At 45.3% G+C, this 22,480-nt stretch overlaps 1 protein-coding gene across 3 annotated transcripts in view; it reads right to left on the reverse strand.

Moving 5' to 3' along the window:
- Positions 1–22,480, reverse strand: part of qkib (QKI, KH domain containing, RNA binding b) — a 92,201-nt gene that overhangs the window by 61,870 nt on the left and 7,851 nt on the right. For all 3 annotated transcript variants that reach the window (XM_029753052.1, XM_029753051.1, XM_029753050.1), the window contains exon 2: positions 1,763–1,905. In XM_029753052.1, the coding sequence (XP_029608912.1) occupies positions 1,763–1,905 (143 nt within the window). The remainder of the gene's footprint in view (positions 1–1,762; positions 1,906–22,480) is intronic.

A 22,480-nucleotide genomic window follows, 5' to 3' on the forward strand; every position in this document is an offset into this window, starting at 1 on the left:
TGTGAGATTACCGATTTTTGGGATTGCCTCATGGTCTGACAAACACCGCTCTAGCTCTGCCAACTTTCACCGCAGAGGCGTACGGGTGACGTCGGCGGATGTGGTGGATTGCAGATATCTCTATTTTGATGGGGATGTTTGGATTATGCGTGGACATCGACTCTAAGGGGTTAACTACTCTAACCTGTGGAGAACACGTCACTATCAGCCATGATAATTGTATGCAAAACCACACACACACACACACACACACACACACACACTCTCTCTCTCTCTCTCTCTCTCTCTCTCTCTCTCTCTCAGGGCTCCAGCACTCTCAGGTGGGGGCTACTTGAAGTCCTGGCATTTCATCTCCCAGTGTTCCTAATGAAGCCATCCTCAGTAATAATGATCCCCTCTGTCCTTCAGAGCAGCAAGGACAGCCAGCATCGACACTCAGTCACTCTTCTGCTGCTGCTGGCCTTTCCTGGAGATCAGTGGAGCAGACAAACACACGCGGACGGACATAGAAACGAAAAGACCCATAAACGTAGCTCCCACCATCTACAGCCAACACAGGCAGACAGACTGCAGACACAGTACCCCTCAATTCCTAAAGGAATGTCACCAAAGCTAAATCAATTCATACGTCAGCTACATTTACCACAACATCCATATTCACAATTTGTTACAAATTCATAACATGCACCATGGAAATGGCTCTTCTGGGGGAAGGAATCCAATATTTCCAGATACACTGGTCAATAGGAAAGGGTCTGACTCAACCTCCCTGGGGAAATATGGTGGCATAAAACAACCTTTTTATAGCCTTAAAACTTCAGCAGAAACACAGCGGACTAATCTGGACTGGATCGCTGTGTTTAAACCTCCAGGGACTCGCCTCCACTAATGCAGCCGGCGCAAGAACCCGCCACTCAGAGAAACACGTTCACTGGGACCAATCAGCTCGGAGCTCGACTCGCTCCCCCCGAGCCAGGAGGGTTAGGCGAGCAGGATCCGAGGGCGATCGCTTAAAAGATTTGTTAACTGCCAGGCGGGTTCAGGTGCGAGCTAGAATCAACATACGGATGAGGGGAGTCCAATGTGAGGACTTCTACAGATGATTTGAGGTACATACTGCATCTTCTGCCTAGTACCCCCTATCTAATGTATTTCTGTGTTTTTTTTTTAAATGATATAATATGTTTACATGACTAATAATACCGAGGTAAACAAACAGCACAGCAGTTCAGAAATGATACAGTAGATATGGTACCGGACCGTAAACGACAGAATTGTCTGTTTTCCGAATCTTTCAACAATGTAGTGGTGATTGTACAGTACTGGTATGATTCTGATGAATGGAATTCACCGAGGGACATTATTCAAGACCACGTCCAAAAAAATATAGGGAAGGTGAGACTATTCTGCACAGGACAATCAGTCCAATAACGTTAGCTATCCCTCAGGGTTACATGCCCAGTCAGAATCCCACCCCGCCCACCTCCTAACCTAATCAATAACTGGGACATGGGCCCATCTTCTAATGCAGAGGAAACTAGATTACCTGGATTTGTAAAAACCTGGTAATCCAATAAGCTTTACACTGAATAGAGCTGCGCCCAGTTGACCAGAAATGATATGATTCAGATGAATCTAGGGAAGTGCCTCGGCACAAATATACATTTTTCATTTGAAACTTAGTGGTGGTCCTTCAGGTGCGCGCGCGCGTGCGTGTGGGGAGATGACGTGTGTGCACGCGTGCACGACAGGTTGTACTCACATCCGGGTACTCTTTCACAGGGACAAAGAGCTTCTCCTGGAGCTGCACCATGGGGCCCACTGCGTCAGGGAGCTCGCTGCTCCGCTTCTCTGTGCTGCCGTTTAGCGTGTCGTTGTACATGTCCTTGCGCACCCGGCTGATCTCTGGAGGAGAGGAGGAGAAACAAACACGGTCAGTCGGATGATCGTCAGAACAACACAGAAACTACTATAAACTGCGAGACAGTAAGGATAGCAGTCACACCGTAACAAATAAAGATGAACCCGGATTCGTAGACCCGCTCATACCACCACATAATCTGCGACAGTGAGGAAATATACGGTAGACCCTATATAGTAGCTGAAGAATCAGGACATCCGTATGACAGGTAGAGACAAACACCTGCCTCCTTTAGCTACCTCCAACTGGTCTACAGATGTAAGTCCTAACCACACCTGTCTCCTTTAGCTACCTCCAACTGGTCTACAGATGTAAGTCTTAACCACACCTGTCTCCTTTAGCTACCTCCAACTGGTCTACAGATGTAAGTCCTAACCACACCTGTCTCCTTTAGCTACCTCCAACTGGTCTACAGATGTAAGTCCTAACCACACCTGTCTCCTTTAGCTACCTCCAACTGGTCTACAGATGTAAGACCTAACCACACCTGTCTCCTTTAGCTACCTCCAACTGGTCTACAGATGTAAGTCCTAACCACACCTGTCTCCTTTAGCTACCTCCAACTGGTCTACAGATGTAAGACCTAACCACACCTGTCTCCTTTAGCTACCTCCAACTGGTCTACAGATGTAAGTCCTAACCACACCTGTCTCCTTTAGCTACCTCCAACTGGTCTACAGATGTAAGTCCTAACCACACCTGTCTCCTTTAGCTACCTCCAACTGGTCTACAGATGTAAGTCCTAACCACACCTGTCTCCTTTAGCTACCTCCAACTGGTCTACAGATGTAAGTCCTAACCACACCTGTCTCCTTTAGCTACCTCCAACTGGTCTACAGATGTAAGTCCTAACCACACCTGTCTCCTTTAGCTACCTCCAACTGGTCTACAGATGTAAGTCCTAACCACACCTGTCTCCTTTAGCTACCTCCAACTGGTCTACAGATGTAAGACCTAACCACACCTGTCTCCTTTAGCTACCTCCAACTGGTCTACAGATATAAGTCCTAACCACACCTGTCTCCTTTAGCTACCTCCAACTGGTCTACAGATGTAAGACCTAACCACACCTGTCTCCTTTAGCTACCTCCAACTGGTCTACAGATGTAAGACCTTACCACACCTGTCTCCTTTAGCTACCTCCAACTGGTCTACAGATGTAAGACCTAACCACACCTGTCTCCTTTAGCTACCTCCAACTGGTCTACAGATGTAAGACCTAACCACACCTGTCTCCTTTAGCTACCTCCAACTGGTCTACAGATGTAAGACCTAACCACACCTGTCTCCTTTAGCTACCTCCAACTGGTCTACAGATGTAAGTCCTAACCACACCTGTCTCCTTTAGCTACCTCCAACTGGTCTACAGATGTAAGACCTAACCACACCTGTCTCCTTTAGCTACCTCCAACTGATCTACAGATGTAAGACCTAACCACACCTGTCTCCTTTAGCTACCTCCAACTGGTCTACAGATGTAAGTCCTAACCACACCTGTCTCCTTTAGCTACCTCCAACTGGTCTACAGATGTAAGTCCTAACCACACCTGTCTCCTTTAGCTACCTCCAACTGGTCTACAGATGTAAGTCCTAACCACACCTGTCTCCTTTAGCTACCTCCAACTGGTCTACAGATGTAAGTCCTAACCACACCTGTCTCCTTTAGCTTCCTCCAACTGGTCTACAGATGTAAGTCCTAACCACACCTGTCTCCTTTAGCTACCTCCAACTGGTCTACAGATGTAAGACCTAACCACACCTGTCTCCTTTAGCTACCTCCAACTGGTCTACAGATGTAAGTCCTAACCACACCTGTCTCCTTTAGCTACCTCCAACTGGTCTACAGATGTAAGACCTAACCACACCTGTCTCCTTTAGCTACCTCCAACTGGTCTACAGATATAAGTCCTAACCACACCTGTCTCCTTTAGCTACCTCCAACTGGTCTACAGATATAAGTCCTAACCACACCTGTCTCCTTTAGCTACCTCCAACTGGTCTACAGATATAAGACCTAACCACACCTGCTCTCACTTACACAACTCTGGTACATTACGTAGAGGAAACCACGGGCATACACGCATAAGAAAACACATCGGTGCTTGTCTGCCTGAGATAATGTACTGCTGCAGGAAGAGCTGGCCACAAACATATTTAAAACGCAGGCATGAATGTAACACCTCTGGGTGGCTTTTGTCTCTTTCATAGTACGAGATGACTTTGATTCTGAAGGGATTGCTGAGTATTCCTTTCCACCGTCATCCATCGACAATGAGCGTGGAAACGTTAAAGGAAAGTATGAAAACAACAACGAAACAATACATACCTATTCATGAAAGCTGTCAACTGTCAAGCCTGCCAGCTGTGCGCCTATTACTGATAATGCAAATATACGTAAACAATCTCACACAGACAGACACACATTCAGACATGAGCCAAACATTACACGTACACACATACTTGGAAAAGATAACTTAATCCCTCACATTAATTCAGCCAACACACACACACACACACACACACACACACACACACACACACATTGGGTGGCTATGGTATGCCAACAACAGCTATAGGCATGAAAATAACAGATATACAGACATTTGAGAAGCTTAATTCAAAGGCTACAGAGCGACAGACAACTCAGACTGGGGAGTCATGTAACCTCAGGCATAACCTCAATAAACAAGTCGAACCGCTGGGCCTGTGGGCCTCCTCTCAAACTCTCTCAGCGGCAGGGGAAAAAAGACGCCAGTAAGTCAATAGTGTAGTATTGATGACCGAGAGGAGTGAGAGAGAAAGGGAAAGATGAGCAGAGAGAAATAAACAGACAGACAGAGGGAGGGAGGGAGAGAGAAAATGAGACAGATTAAATGAAAGAGAGGGAGAACGTGAGGCACGCCTGCCTTGAACAAACCCGGGGAGACTATATGTCATACACATGGCCTGTGCGCACCGCAGAGGAGAAGCAGGGAGATGGAGGACCGGTAATCATGGTAAATTACTTTTAGAGACATTCGGTCCTTTTAACGAAAAGGGGGGGGGGGTTCTAACTCTCCGTTCCGTAGTTAAACCAGCGGATGTTACCCCCGAGGAGAGAAAGGAGGGAAGAAGTGGGGAGGAACGAGAGAGAGAAAGCGAGCGAGTGAGAGAGAGAAGGAAAGGAAGGGGGAGAGAAAGAAGGAAAGGGAGAGCGAGAGGCAAAAGAGATAAGAGAGAAAGAAGGCGATGGAGAGAGAGAGAGAGAGAGAGAGATAGAAAGAGTGAGAGAGATATATGGAGAAAGAGAGCGCTCTAAAAGGTGGGGAGGACAATTAAAACCATCACCCCTGTGAATATTTCATCAAATACATGAACTATCCCCGTCCCAAGCTGCCCCGGCACACATGGGCTAATTGTATTACGGGGGGGATGAATCCTGATATAATATTCTCTGGGGCAAACCAAGAAGGATGGAGAGATGTAATTAAAATGGAGACGGCTTCCCGACATACTGCCATGCATTCATCATATACATAAAGTACACCGATACGCCCACCACGTCCATGACTTTATTGGTTTCTTCACACGCGGGGAGGGTCCACCGAGACCTGCAAACACACACACAACCAATGTGACACACACACACACACACACACAGAGAGAGAGAGAGGTACAAACGCCTCCTCCGGTAACCTCGGCCTCGACCAGCGTGGAAGTATGGTCATTATACATTCGTTCGTCACCATCACATTGATCCTGTATGTCGGGGAGCCCAGTGTGATGGCAGGGTGAGGTTGCAGCTGGTGGATGGCTTTATGGGCCTATTGTAATGGTAGGTGATTTACAGCCCCCCTGTGGGATGGTCAAGGCTGGCACTGTGAGAAAAAAAAAAACATCCCTCAGAGAAAAACTTCCTTCAAGAGGAGCCCGAGGAGTAAAATAAACAAGACGAACTGTTAGCCACTCTGGATAAGGGATAAGACCATCTGCTGAATTACTCAAATGTAAATGTGAGGAGAAAAAAAAAAAAACACAGCACTGAAACCCTTCTCTGCTCTACACCACCCCAGACAAAGCACTGGCTCTAGTGGTATCGACAAGCTGGCACATGCTACCGCTGCCAAATAACGGAAGCATCTGTATTTCAGATCCCATGAATGCAGATGGAATGGCTCCAGTTGCTATTGTTGCAATAATCTCCAGTAGCACAGCATCTTCATTTCGTAATGTGTGGGAGTAACAGTGAACAGCTAAGGTACATAGAAGAAAGAAAGCTCATTTAGATGTGCTGTGGTGTACGGGCTATTGTCGAAACACGAGGTACACAGTGAAAGGAAACCCGCCTTGAGAGCATCGCAACGAAAATAAAAATCCGAGGGGATTTGGGACTGAGCCTGAGGGAATTCCAACCTGAATTATTTTAGTAAATCATCCAGCGTCGTTATGCACGTAGCTCTGTCCTACATGTGAAATGTCTGCTACGTACATAAATAACGATCGTTAAAACACGTGAGATATGTGAAGGGATTAGGGTTGAAACATGCAGAGGCGATATACTGAGGCCCTTTGTCGGGCGTGACAGCAGCCGATTCAGCGTTCATTTCCCCCCCCCCCCCTCCCCGGGACGCCATACATTTCAGTTATCACTCTGAAGTCGTGAACACTGCTGCTGTTTCAAGCTCTCCGATGAAATAGACAACCCCAGCTAATGCAAGAGGAAGGGGAAGTGGCAGGGATAAACTACTGCCAAGTTCATTTAATGCACGATTTCAGGGAAACGGTGTGATCTTATAAAAATCACGCTGGGTAATTGAATGAAAATGTCAGATTCATATTTGATCATGTGCAGATGTTTACTGATGCTGGGAATTAGAGGCTGACTCGGGGAAACAGGACTCCCGCGGGTCTCGCAGGTCCCGCGGGATTCTGGTCGGTATGGGAGTCAAGTTCTAGAGTCAAGTTCAGGACAGGACGGGATCAACAGTCCACAGGAACAGTTATAAACATAGTTTTTTTGGGGGGGTGGATATATGTCATGTGAGGAGCATTTCATTAAAAAAACAACAACTGTGTCGGCTAGGCCTAATATAGTTTACTTAATAAAAATCAATTTAACAAAGGGTAATCCCCCCCTCTTCCCCGGGTCACTCGCTTCAGTTGTAGCCAGTCACTATAGGTCACCTCAGATGCCAATCTACCTCAGTAGGCTAAATGATGAAGCCTTCAATAGAGGAATTGCAACGTCTTGTTGCAGCCAAAGACCTATCACTAACATTCTGATTAGAGCCAAGGAAAGAGCTATGTTTTAGATCAATTTGATGGAGTTGTCTTTGGCAATGAAGGAACCGAGCACATGGCTTGTAAAAAAACAAAATGGTGCTGTTTAATCAAATAGGATACCAACCGAAGAGCTGGACAAGCGGCCTAAAGCGACAAAGCTGCTCTACTCCCAACAACTCACCATCAAGCCCAATCGTTTGCGTATTTTACTAAACCCGTGCCATCTGAGGTGAAAAGTGAAATAAAAATCGATTGACTTACGCAGTATTGCCACTCAGTAAAACAAACAATGTTGTACATGTTAATGTATTGTAAATGTTGATATGTGCACAGTGCTCAGCTGTAGGCTACACTTAATCCACCTACCTTTCGGTCATTTAGAATACGCTGTTATGCAGAATGACGCAGGCCTACAGTCAGTACGTTTAACTAAAATACTGTAGGTAAGACAAGCACATGCCACAGTCGCATATTGCATTATTTGAATCATTTTCAATACTTCCTAAACAAACACAATAAGCTACATATTTCTGGGTGCAAAGAACGAGCGCGGGACGGGAGTGATTTTTATTGGGAAAAGACAGGGAAAGTTCCAGGGGTTATAGAACTGTTGCGGGATCAGGACAGTACAGGTAAATAATTGGCAGGACAAGACGGGACAGGAATGGATTTTCACTCCCACGTCAACCTCTACTAGGAATGTCTGGATTATGAGACGTAAATCAGTGTGAATGAATCGTGTATGTCGGGTTGTGCTTTCGAAGTAATGTCCAGCGGTCCGACTGGAACCCCAGTCCCGAGGACGATTAAACTGTCCCCGGTGATTTATGGACAGGGTTATTACAGCATTTTTTGGGGGTGATTTGTCAGCTTTCTGAACCCCTCTGAATTCAATAAATGTCCTACTCTGGTCTGAAGGGCTAATCTTTCTGCACTGCTGAGCACACTGCTGCCACCTGTGTATGCGGGGACACACACTTTCCCTCGCGCCCACACACACACACTCTCGCCTTACAGGTATACATTTAGTGCAAAAGGTAACGTAACATTTGCTCTGTTGTAAAGGAACAGTGACAATCTGACGAGGATATGATGACATTTGCGATGCCCATCTCAAGTGATCCTGAGAGAGAGATTCAACACACACAGATTCATTCGACCTACGATTGAACACAATCTGCCGCACGTATCCGCGGCAACGAGCCTCTGCTTTCCTGAACGTCGCCCGCTATTAGCCTAGCCTGAGAGCAAATGACCCTCGCGGACACAAGCTTGCATCCACAAACCCTTAACCATCGCACCGCATCAAAACCTTACAGTTAGTTGCTCATTCAATAATCAGAATGAAACAGGGTTGCGGTTAAAATCGAAGTAAAGATCACGAGCAACTGGTCTCTGCTCAATTAACAGCCTGGAGGAGATGTGACAATTGTACCATAAGATTGATCCTATTACTGAAAAAGCAGCTGGTGAGTTGGGGCTTCTCAGCTGATCCCCAGAATGTGCCCATATAAAAAAAAAAATACAATATTATACTATGGTCTAAATACTGTAGTATTACTGTATGTATATACTGTAGTATTCGCTGTAGTGTTTTTTTTGCTGACTTTACTGTAGTATTTACTATAGTGTTTTTGTTTTATTATCTTTGACATAGATGTGGAGGCTTTCTACTTCAGGAAACCTACTGGAGAAATACTAAAAGACCATGTTTTCCAGAACCTGTAAGTAGGTAGGACTGGGGTCTGAACGGAGAGCTCAGAGCATCTGCTCTTTTCTATAACCTGTATGGAACACTATATGGTCTATACCATATGTAGGTTTCTCACTTGGGATGCGGGGGAGGGGAATGGGCAGGGTATATGCGAATTAAATACTGTAGTATTTACAATAGTAAAAAAAAGTGTTTTTGCAGACATTACTGTAGTATTTACTGTAGTATTCTACAACATTCTGTAGTAAGAAATACACATGATTGAGGGACACTACATTGTGTAGTATAGTATTCTACAGTTTATTACAGAATTCCATAGTAAGTACTGTAGTATTCTATAGTAAACTGTAGTATTTTTTTATGTGGGTGAGATCAGTGTATCAGATGCAGTGTGTGTGTGCGAGTGTGGGTGTGTGTGGGGGTGCGTGTGTCCGCGCGTGTGTGTGTGGGGCTGTGATCAGCTGGTGCCCTAAGCAGGCCGCGTTCTTCACCAGACTGACATGATATGATGTCACCTTCCTTTATGGTAAGGGCAGCACACACACCAGAGAGGAAGATCGAGACATGCAGACAGAAATTACAATAAGTTAGAGAATGAAAGCGAGCGAGAGACCGAGATAGAGAGAAAAAAATGAGAGCATGAGCACGTGAGACAAAGAGACAGAGACAGAGAGAGAGACAGAGAGAGACAGAGAGAGACAGAGACAGAGAGAGACAGAGAGTGCGAGAGAGAGACAGAGAGAGAGAGTGAGACAGACAGACAGACAGAGAGAGAGACAGAGAGAGACAGAGAAACAGAGACAGAGAGAGACAGAGAGACAGTGAGACAGACAGACAGACAGAGAGAGAGACAGAGAGACAGAGAGAGACAGAGAAACAGAGACAGAGAGAGACAGAGAGACAGAGAGACAGAGAGACAGAGAGACAGAGAGAGACAGAGAAACAGAGACAGAGAGAGACAGCGAGAGAGAGAGACAGAGAGTGCGAGAGAGAGAGAGAGAGACAGACAGAGAGAGAGACAGAGAGAGATAGAGAGAGAGTATTGTCCTGACACCCTCCTGTGTTTGTAATTACGGGGCTCTGTGAGTGGCGACCACATTGAGAGCGACGGTTCAGTCAGGACGGGAGGATGAGGGTGAGCGCTCAAACAGAGACGCCATCTGGACCTGTGCTTTCTTCAGAATAATAATTATCATCCTTCGCCCCCTCCCTCTCTCTACAGTGTACCTGCTTTGGGTCCACCTACGAATACAGAGCCCTGATCCCAGCTAAATCAATCCATCACAAGATGGACTTCAGCTCCGGTAATTTGTGATGATTCCATTTTGGGGGGCAAATAGGGAGATACATCTCTGTGTACGGTCCAGTTGCCTCATTCTCCTCTATGAAAATATATACTGCTCTAGTTTAGACCCCTAATGGCTGTGGATTCTCTCTAGAGAATACATGGAGAGGAACTAGGAAGACCAGTTCAAAGGTCAGATAATATGGGACCAGCAAGCACCCTTCAGATGACGGTCTTCAGATGACTAGGGGGCTGTGTCATTGGGGGACAAGGTGCCATATTTAGATGCCCAGCCGGCAGGCCGCAGCTCATATCCCACTGCCATTATTGACTCAGGGGCCCGGTGGGCACAAACCAGCTGTGCCCTAAAGAAAGTCTCCTGAAACCTCTCGCTCTGACAAAAATGAGCAGGGATTCTCTCTGTCACGAAGAAGAGAAGGAGGAGGAAGGAGGAGGGGGAGGGGGGATGCGCACCCTGCACTGCCTGCTCTGGCACAGACCCCCAATGACACAGCCCCCTAGTCAATTAGCTTAGTGTGGTGGAGCTAGCATAGCCTAGTAGCATAGCCTAGCAGCAGAGCCTAGTAGCAGAGCCTAGCAGCAGAGCCTAGCAGCAGATCCTAGCAGCAGAGCCTAGTAGCAGAGCCTAGCAGCAGAGCCAGTTGAGTATTTTAGCCAAAATGGCGCCGAAGCTGAAGGGAGATGCTTTACGTGTTTGTTTATTTGCGTTTGTTTGTAACTTCTTTTTTTACAATTTTTGTACATAATTTTGCTGCTACCTTCTCTTATGACCGAAAATAACTTCTAGACATCAGGACTGCGATTACTCACCACGGACTAGCAGAATCCTTTTTCTTCTTTCACGACTCTGACGAGCCCGAGGCAGAGGATAAGAAAACCCTCACCCAGAGGTGGCTCTCCTAGTAGCCGGGGACTTTAATGCAGGGAAACTTACATCAGTTTTACCAAATTTCTACCAGCATGTTAAATGTGCAACCAGAGGGAAAATAACTCTGGACCACCTATACTCCACACACAGAGAAGCATACAAAGCTCTCCCTCGCCCTCCATTTGGCATATCTGACCATAATTCTATCCTCCTGATTCCTGCTTACAAACAAAAATTAAAGCAGGAAGCACCAGTGACTCGATCAATAAAAAAGTGGTCAGATGAAGCAGATGCTAAGCTACAGGACTGTTTTGATAGCTCAGACTGGAATATGTTCTGGGATTCCTCCAATGGCATTGAGGCGTACACCACATCTGTCATTGGCTTCATCAATAAGTGCATCGATGACGTCGTCCCCACAGTGACCATACGTACATACCCCAGCCAGAAACCATGGATTACAGGCAGCATCCGCACTGAGCTAAAGGCTAGAGCTGCCACTCCAAGGATCGGGACTCTAATATGGAAGCTTATAAGAAATTCTGCTATGCCCTCCGACGAACCATCAAATAGGCAAAGCGTCAATACAGGACAAAGATCGAGTCATACTACACCAGCTCTGACGCTCGTCGGATGTGGCAGGGCGTGCAAACCATTACAGACTACAAAGGGAAGCACAGCCGAGGGCTGCCCAGTGACGCAAGCCTACCGGACGAGCAAAACGACTTCTATGCTCGCTTCGAGGCAAATAACACTGAAACACGCATGAGAGCACCAACTGTACCGCAGCCGATGTGAGTAAGACCTTGAGACAGATCAACATTTACAAGGCCACAGGGCCAGACAGATTACCAGGACGTATACTGCAAGCTTGCGCTGATCAACTAGCAAGTGTCTTCACTGAAATGTTCAATCTCTCCCTGTCCGAGTCTGTAATACCAACATGTTTTAAGCAGACCACCATAGTCCCTGTGCCCAAGAACACTAAGGTAACCTGCCTAAATGACTACCGACCGTAGCACTCACGTCTGTAGCCATGAAGTGCTTTGAAAGGCTGGTCATGGCTCACATCAACACCGTCATCCCAGAAACCCTAGACCCACTCCAATTTGCATACTGCCCCAACAGATCCACAGATGATGCAGTCTCTATTGCACTCCACACTGCCCTTTCCCACCTGGACAAAAGGAACACCTATGTGAGAATACTATTCATTGACTACAGCTTAGCGTTCAACACCATAGTGCCCTCAAAGCTCATCAATAAGCTAAGGACCCTGGGACTAAACACCTCCCTCTGCAACTGGATCCTGGACTTCCTGACGGGCCGCCCCCAGGTGGTAAGGGTAGGTAACAACACATCCGCCACGCTGATCCTCAACACAGGGGCACCTCAGGGTGCTCAGTCCTGTCCTGTACTCCCTGTTCACGCATAACTGCACGGCCAGGCACAACTCCTACACCATCATTACATTTGCCGATGACACAACAGTGGTAGGCCTGATCACCGACAACAACGAGACAGCCTATAGGGAGGTCAGAGACCTGACCATGTGGTACAAGGACAACAAACTCTCCTTCAACGTGATCAAGACAAAGGAGATGATTGTGGACTACAGAAAAAGGAGGACTGAGCACGCCCCCATTCTCATCGACGGGGCTGCAGTGGAACAGGTTAAGAGCTTCAAGTTCCTTTGTGTCCACATACCAACAAACTAACATGGTCCAAGCACACCATGACAGTCGTGAAGCGGGCACGACAAAACCTATTCCCCCTCAGGAGACTTTAAAAGATTTGGCATAGGTCCTCAGATCCTCAAAAGGTTCTACAGCTGCACCATCGAGAGCATCCTGACTGGTTGCATCACTGCCTGGTATGACAACTGCGGCCTCCGACTGCAGAGGGTAATGCGAACGGCCCAGTACATCACTGGGGCCAAGCTTCCTGCCATCCAGGACCTCTATACCAGGCGGGGTCAGAGGAAGGCCCTGAAAATTGTCAAAGACTCCAGCCACCCTAGTCATAGACTGTTCTCTCTGCTACCGCATGGCAAGCGATACCGGAGCCAAGTCTAGGTCCAACACGCTTCTAAACAGCTTCTACCCCCAAATCATAAGACTCCTGAACATCTAGTCAAATGGCTACCCAGACTATTCACACCCCCTCTCTACACCACTGCTACTCTCTGTTGTCATCTATGCATAGTCACTTTAATAACTCTACCTACATGTACATACTACCTCAACTAACCGGTGTACCCGCACATTGACTCTGTACCGGCACCCCCCTGTATACATTGTTCTTTTTTACGGCTGCTCTTTAATTACTTATTACTTTTATCTCTTATTCTTATCCGTATTTTTTTAAACTGCAGTGTCGGTTAGGGGCTTGTAAGTAAGCATTTCACTGTAAGGTCTACACCTGTTGTATTCGGCGCATGTGACTAATAAAATTTGATTTGATTTGATTTTCGAAAACCACTGTACGCTGGTGCAGATGGCCGCCTGATCAGGAAGACAGGGCTGACAGTCCTCATTATCCACCGTGCTACCTAATCACAGACAGCAGCGACTGTACCCACACACAGCAACACACACAGCAACACACAGGCAGATATATACACACACACATACATAGACAGGTACACACACAGACAAAGACAGCAATAGCAATACTCGGAGAGAGAGAGAGAGAGAGCATGTATGCACCAGAGGAGGCTGGTGGGAGCAGCTATAGGAGGACGGGCTCATTGTACTGGCTGGAATGGAATCAATGCAACGGTCTCAAACACATCAAACAAATGGAAACAATGTTAACTGGTAACCCTAAACCTTGTCCATACGTTTAAAATAGCCTTTGTCCTCGTGGGGACGTGGGAAATGTCCCTATGAGGGATACTTTTTTTCCTATCCTTGTGGGGACTTTTGGGGATTTCAGTTCCCGACGAGGATGGAAGAACAAGACCACACACACACACACATACATGCGCGCGTGCTCGCGCAATGCAGTGATTTCTGCACTATATACAGTAAAAGAGCAAGACTGTACCTTTCGTCATACGCTGTACTGTGGTTAGGGCAGGAGCTCAGCCAATCACTCCATGTCAGCTTGTGGACCGGTATATGCTGTACGTCACAGGAGGTTGGTGGCTCCTTCACCGGGGAGGACGGGCTCGTGGTAATGGCTGGAGCGGAACCAATGGAACGGTATCAAATACATCAAACACATGGTTTCCACGTGTTTGATGCCATTCCATTTGCTCCGCCCTGGACATTACTACGAGCCTGTCCTCCTCTCAGCAGCCTCATGTGCTGTGCGTATGTACAGGGCGGTATTAAATGTGTTTGTACGCGTGTATGTGCATGGCTATACCGTGAGTGTGCGGAGCTGCTTTTGAGCAGCTGCTGCCTCAGGAGGTGCTGACACAAAGGAAATGATGAATCTCAGTGGTGATGGCTCAAAATGGGCCAGGAGTAAGGATGGCGCTGGGCTGAGCAGGGAGGCCAGCATATGGTCACAGCGTCACAGTGACATGGACGCCACATGCCCCGGGGGCTGGCCTGATGGCCGCGAGGCCTGATCGGCTCACTAGCACCTCTCAACAGACCTGGGCAAGGACAAACTGGAGGGAAGACAGGCAGCAGAGAGACACTGAGCTAGAGTGAGACAACGTGAGACAATGAGAGACACTGAGCTAGAGTGAGACAACGTGAGAGAATGAGAGACACTGAACTAGCGTGAGACAACGTGAGACAATGAGAGACACTGAACTAGCGTGAGACAACGTGAGACAATGAGAGACACTGAACTAGCGTGAGACAACGTGAGACAATGAGAGACACTGAACTAGCGTGAGACAACGTGAGACAATGAGAGACACTGAACTAGAGTGAGACAACGTGAGAGAATGAGAGACACTGAACTAGCGTGAGACAACGTGAGACAATGAGAGACATTGAACTAGCGTGAGACAACGTGAGACAATGAGAGACACTGAACTAGCGTGAGACAACGTGAGACAATGAGAGACACTGAACTAGCGTGAGACAACGTGAGACAATGAGAGACACTGAACTAGAGTGAGACAACGTGAGACAATGAGAGACGCTGCGATAGAGTGAGACAATGTGATGATATGAGACATGGATAAACACTGAGCTAATGTGAGACACTTAAGAGACACAGATACTGAGCTAATGTGAGTCACAGAGACACTGAGCAAATGTGAGGCACCCAAATAGACACTGAGCAAATGTGAGACTGAGATACTGAACATGCCGAATTTGGTAAATGTACAACAATGGCTGTATTGACTGGGCAAACATTAGTAGGCAGTTATGCTGACCCTTGGTCACATTTAGCAAGGACACTGTGAAACACAATGAGACAAGGAGAGACTGATAGACTAAAATACACTGAAACACAGCTAAGACAATACATGACATACAAACTGCACTCAGTGATTTCATTTGTGGATGAACAGCAGAATACTGATGAAACATTCCTGTGCTGCTCTGCATGCTTTGGTTCGGGCTGACATAATTGGGTTGTGCTGTCACAAGACATGCGGTTAAAGAGTTAATGGTTTAATGCTTGTGAACTAGTGGCTGCAGATGTCACATGTTCAGGGCAAGGGAGGTCAGATGGAGGATTGCAGCTCCGAAAATGATCGACAAACATTTTCAGCCCTCAGAAAGCAAAACCCCCCCCAAAAATGTTTCAGAGCCAAAATAAAATGTTTTAGTGTAGCACATCAGGACGAATAACATTTTGGAGCACAGAAATCCCACGTTGGGAGCAGTATGATAACTCATCTTAAAGAATCCAAAGACATCATTCACACGTCTCAACCTCAATATTTCAACTAAAGATAGGCCTATATTTCAACTAAAGATAGGCCTATATTTCAACTAAAGATAGACCTACAGTATTTCAACTAATCTGACATCTCGCAGCTGAAACATAAAACATTTATAATCCACCTTCAAAAGAGGAGTGGAGAATACTCCATCTTTCCTTTGAGCCGTTAGTGAGCCGGGATAATTGAGGTCAAGGATTGCTCATTTTTCACAGCCGGGTCCCGATTCTCTTTATCAGCATTAAACCAGGGGGGGTCGAAAAGATGGTTCATTAGGTGAATACCTTTGAATGTCCTTTAGGGCGAGGCTTGGGCACCGGCCCAGAACATTTGAAAATCACCTCAGCCCAGAACATTTGAAAATCACCTCAGAAAGAGGTTAGATCCTATTATAAAAGGTATCTCCTACTACACCTTGAACTTGGAGCCGCTGACAGAGGGAAAACACATCAATCGTTTAGGTTACGCAAGCAAACAACAATCCCAGAAAGTGTTGAAGCGTTAACTTTGTATTGAGAAGTGGAAGGAAAATAGCCTGTGGTCAGAGAGACTGACATAGCAGACCTGCCCTCTTGAAGGTTTGAAGCATTCACAGTTGTACAGGACACTAACAGCTTTCACTGCAGCGCTGTTCTTTGTTAGCTTTTTTAATTAATTACAGTAGGGTAATTAACATTGCAGTATCTAAACAGGTGGTCCAATCCAACATATGTGCTGTGATTAGAGAAAAAGAGCCCTAATTTGGCTAAAGCAGACCCAGAGGGCACACAAGAGTGGGGCGGCTGGGTGGTTAGAGCGTTGGGCTAGTAACTGAAAGGTTGCAAGTTCAAATCCCCGAGCTGACAAGTTACAAATCTGTCGTTCTGCCCTTGAACAAGGCAGTTAACCCGCTGTTCCTAGGCCGTCGTTGTAAATAAGAATTTGTTCTTAACTGACTTGCCTAGTTAAATAAAATTATAAAAAAAGAGCAATTGCATATGACTCACAGATTAAGATGTCAACCTTAAACCTCTTGGACAGCGGTATTTGAAGTTGTGGGGGACAGGGTACTGAGGATTTCAACTGTATATATAGTGGAAGTTTACATACACCTTACCCAAATACATTTAATATCAGTTTTTCACAATTCCTGACATTTAATCCTAGTAAAAATGCCCTGTCTTGGGTCAGTTAGGATCACCACTTTATTTTATCAATGTGAAGTGTCAGAATAATAGTAGAGAATTATTTATTCCAGCTTTATATTCTTTCATCACATTCCCAGTGGGACTGAAGTTTACATACACTGAATTAATATTTGGTAGTGTTGCCTTTAAATTGTTTAACTTGGGTCAAACGTTTCGGGTAGCATTCCACCAACTTCTGACCCATTGGAATTGTAATACAGTGAATTATAACTGAAATCATCTGTCTGTAAACAATTGTTGGAAAAATTACTTGTGTCAAGCACAAAGTAGATGTCCTAACCGACTTGCCAAAACTATAGTTTGTTAACAAGAAATTTGGGTGAATTTTGGCCCATTCCTCCTGACAGAGCTGGTGTAACTGAGTCAGGTTTGTAGGCCTCCTTGCTCGCACACGCTTTTTCAGTTCTGCCCACACATTTTCTATAGGATTGAGGTCAGGGCTTTGTGATGGCCACTCCAATACCTTGACTTTGTTGTCCTTAAGCCATTTTGACACAACTTTGGAAGCATGCTTGGGGTCATTGTCCATTTGGAAGACCCATTTGCAACCAAGCTTTAACTTCCTGACTGATGTCTTGAGATGTTGCTTCAATATATCCACATTATGTTCCTCCCCCATAATGTCATCTATTTTGTGAAGTGCACCAGCCCCTCCTGCAGCAAAGCACCCCCACAACATGATGCTGCCACCCCCGTGCTTCACGGTTGGGATGGTGTGCTTCGGCTTGCAAGCCTCCCCCTTTTTCCTCCAAACATAACGAACGTCATTATGGACAAACAGTTCTATTTTTGGTTCATCAGACCAGAGGACATTTCTCCAAAAAGTACGGTTTTTGTCCCCATGTGCAGTTGCAAACCGTAGTCTGGCTTTTTTATGGCGGTTTTGGGGCAATGGCTTCTTCCTTGCTCAGCGGCCTTTCAGGTTATGTCGATATAGGACTCGTTTTACTGTGGATATAGATACTTTTGTACCTGTTTCCTCCAGCATCTTCACAAGGTCGTTTGTTGTCGTTCTGGGATTGATTTGCACTTTTCGCACCAAAGTACGTTCATCTCTAGGAGACAGAACGCGTCTCCTTCCTGAGCGGTATGACGGCTGCATGGTCCCATGGTGTTTATACTTGCGTACTATCATTTGTACAGATGAACGTGGTACCTTCAGGCATTTGGAAATTGCTCGCAAGGATGAACCAGACCTGTGGAGGTCTACAATTTTTTTCTGAGGTCTTGGCTGATTTCTTTTGATTTTCCCATGATGTCAAGCAAAGAGGCACTGAGTTTGCAGGTAGGCCTTGAAATACATCCACAGGTACACCTCCAATTGACTCAAATGATGTCAATTAGCCTATCAGAAGCTTTTAAAGCCATGACATAATTTTCTGGAATTTTCCAAGCTGTTTAAAGGCACAGTCAACTTAGTGTATGTAAACTTCTGACCCACTGGAATTGTAATACAGTGAATTATAAGTGAAATAATCTGTCTATAAACAATTGTTGGAAAAATTACTTATGTCAAGCACAAAGTAGATGTCCTAACCGACTTGCCAAAACTATAGTTTGTTAACAAGAAATTTGTGGAGTGGTTGAAAAATGAGTTTTAATGACTCCAACCTAAGTGCATGTAAACTTCTGACTTCAACTGTATGTATATTTATTTTTTAGGAACAAAAAATGAAGAGTACAGATTATTTTATGGGTTTTTGCAAAATATCATTTGAAAAATACAACTTTATTGAGATAATGTATTTTATTGGTTTCATTTTGATGAATGAATTGAAGGTTAGGTTGTTAAATGGGGTCCCTTGAAATTCTGGCAGAAAAAATGGGGTCCCCACTGAAAAAATGTGAATACCACTGCCCTGAGATGTGATTTCCTTGAGAATAATTAATAGAATGGCTTCAATACATCTGAGGGGAAGCAGAAGCAGCAAGAGGATGATAAACGATGTGAGAGCAAAACCTATTGATAAAAATTAGGTCACTCATTGCCTGGGCATTTGAGCTTTTTCATGTCTCAATCAATAGGTTTTATCCATTCTCTTCACATGCTCTTTTTCATGCCTACCCCTCAGCCCCCCCCCCCCCCCCCCCCCCACACACACACAGCCGTAATACTGTAACCCTGCCAATGACTTACGTACTCAGCGTTCTGTGGCGGAAAAGGGTTTCAATTACAGAGAGTGCTTTTAAAATGAGAAATGTGAATGCATTATAGAAGTAGACACTGATGTATTCACTCGTAATGGTGCTATCGCAGGAAGCGCCGAGAAATGATACGGAATAATAGAGAGCATGGCTAATAGAGCCGCCGTGGTGGACTCTAAAGAATAGAGTGAATAAAAAAAACGTGATTGATTGTCTCGTGAGGTTGACTGTTTACTCTCTTGACTAAGCTAATAGCACGTTGACCCTGTGACCTTTGGCTGTTGTGGATACATCTCAGTCCAAGGTGCTAAGGGGGGCAATGGGGGTTGGAGTGGGGGTTGGCGGGGTGAGGGAGAGAACCTCTTAGCTCTTTTCCTTTTGAATGTCAGCCCTCTTCAGTTGGCCTCAGACAGAAGAGAAGGATCATATTAAAGGGATGAGAGGAAAGCCTCTATCGCTTCACGTGACGGAGCGTCTATGACGAGCCGTTATTATACACTGCTAACATACATAGTTATCCTGCATTACCATACATCACATTAACATACATAGGGCTCTATTTTCGGGCTGGAAAATGTGACTTTGTTAAGGCGGCGCTAAGTGTCAAACGCGCGGTCTTATGCAATTTGGTCTTGTGAAAGCAAGCGCTTTGTAATTTACCTGTCTTATATCAGCTCGCTTGCGCTGAGGTGGGAGGGTGTGGAAATATTTGAGGTGCGTCCTTAAAAAGGTGCACCAACGTGCCAATGACAGGCAGCGTTACTGGTGATAGTTAAGACTCACCAGAAGCTGATCTTAGCGGTAACGCAATCGGTTACGGAATCGATTTAGCCAGCAGAGGCACACAGCAGCCTAATCAGTAACCTAATCGGTAACATATGACCAATGTTTCATTCAAATATCACGAGCAGCAAAACAGTCAACTGACATTCCAGTTTTTTCTTTATATTGGACAATGTTTGGTCCGTGCAGCTTCTGTGAAAGGTTTGGACTAATTAGATCCATGTGGAAGTCTGTTTAGGAACATCCAGTTATTACAAGACTGTTTATTGGTTCTCCTTGATCCATTATTTTGTTGATAGATTACACCTTCCACTTTCATCAGTTGGACCGAACTGTCAAACTGCGGGAATTCCAATCTCTGTCCTTGGTGCTGAATCCGCTTGTAGCCTAGCTCTTTTGTTTGTTTACCTTTTACGTGGCAAAGTCCCTAATAGGCCATATCAGGTGATGGTAGGCTAATCTAATTATAGCGCTTGGGCAAGGTCCAATTGTCCATGGCATGAACATACATTTTCGAAGTGTGAATGCAATGTGTGTAGACGAATATTTCCAAGTTGAAGCCAATAAAAAAAAAACTAGATTGGCTACATGTTTTTTTTATAACTAAGCTTATTGTAGGGTTAGTGTATACTTAAGCAATAAGGCCCAAGGGGGTGTCTGGACACAGCCCTTAGCTGTGGTATATTGGCCATATACCACAAACATCCGAGGTGCTATTATAAACTGGTTACCAACGTAATTAGAGCAGTCAAAAGAAATGTTTTGTCATACCCGTGGTATACGGTCAGCCAATCAGCATTCAGGGCTTGAACCACCCAGTTTATAATATTTAATGAACTCTATTCAGTGGATAGGACAAGCATCCATGCCTCCTGCCGAAGAGCCCTTAGGACTAAGTGTTATGCTCATGGAACGAGAGGTGCGATTTATGACATCATGCTTCTGACCCGATCCTATTTAGAAATAGTGTCGTTGGTTTAAAAATCAGATTGATTGTTTGTTGTTTAATTTGATTGAAAAAAGATTCACCGTCCGCGGGTTTATGGTGAGAACGTACGCAGCTTGAACTTATTGTGATTTACATTTCAACTGCCATTTCTGGAGAAGTGCAAATATGACCTGTCAGATGGTTCCATGATGTTTATAAAACATGACATATGCGAGGTGTATAACGGTGAGTGGACATGCCCCCTTTCTCTTTATATTGGATCTTTATCCAGCTCCTGTGAAAGGTTTGGATGTGTGTAAAACTCTACATAGTCCAAGTTGCCTTCTCTGTATTATACGCCGACGGGGAGCAATTATGGTGCCTGTAACTGTATTTAGACATAGCCTACTTAAAAAAAGCTGATGTATAGTTTTTATTATGATTTGATTAGAATGAAACGTTCTTTTTGGGCCTTATCGACGGGGCTGCTGTGGAGCGGGTCGAGAGCTTCATGTTCCTTGGTGTCCACATCACCAACAAACTATCATGGTAGAAACACACCAAGACAGTTGTGAAGAGGGCGTGACAACACCTTATCCCCCTCAGGACACTGAAAACATTTGGCATGAGTCCCCAGATCCTCAAAAAGTTATACAGCTGCACCATCGAGAGCATCCTGACCAGTTGCATTCCCGCCTGGTATGGCAACTGCTCGGCATCTGACCGTAAGGCACTACAGAGGGTAGTGCGTACGGCCCAGTACATCACTGTGGCCAAGCTTCCTGCCTCCAGGACCTCTATATCAGGCGGTGTCAGACGAAGGCCCAAAATATTGTCAAAGAGTCCAGTCAAAGACTCCAGTCATCCAAGGCATAGACTGTTCTCTCTGCTACCGCACGGCAAACAGTACTGGAGCGCCAAGTCTAGGTCCAAAAGGCTCCTTAACAGCTTCTACCCCCAAGCCATAAGACTGCTGAACAATTAATCAAATGGCCACCTGGACTATTTACATTGTTTTTACACTGCTGCTACTTGCTGTTTATTATCTATGCATAGTCACTTTACCCCTACCTACATGTACAAGTTACCTCGACTAATCTGTATCCCTGCACATTGACTCGGTACCGGACCCCCTGTATATAGCCTCAATATTGTTATTTTAATGTGTTACTTATTTAACATTTCAATTTTTTTACTTTAGTTTATATTTTCTTAACTGTATTTTCTTAAAACTGCATTGTTGGTTAAGGACTTGTAAGTAAGCATTTCACAGAATACCTGTTGTATTCAGCGCATGTGACAAATAACATTTTATTCAATTTGATTCATCAATAGCCTAGTGAATTTAATCTTGCTTATTGATTACGTTTGGCATGTCCATGTCCAGACTGTAATTTACACTAGGCCTAGCCCCTATATCAGTATTAATGCTATAGCCTATGTTTAACAACGCATTTCCATATTGAAACAATGCATTTACAACAATGTGGACTATAAACATGTTCAAC

The sequence above is a fragment of the Salmo trutta genome, chromosome 5 (assembly GCF_901001165.1).
Source record: "Salmo trutta chromosome 5, fSalTru1.1, whole genome shotgun sequence".
Taxonomy (NCBI): Eukaryota; Metazoa; Chordata; class Actinopteri; order Salmoniformes; family Salmonidae; genus Salmo; species Salmo trutta.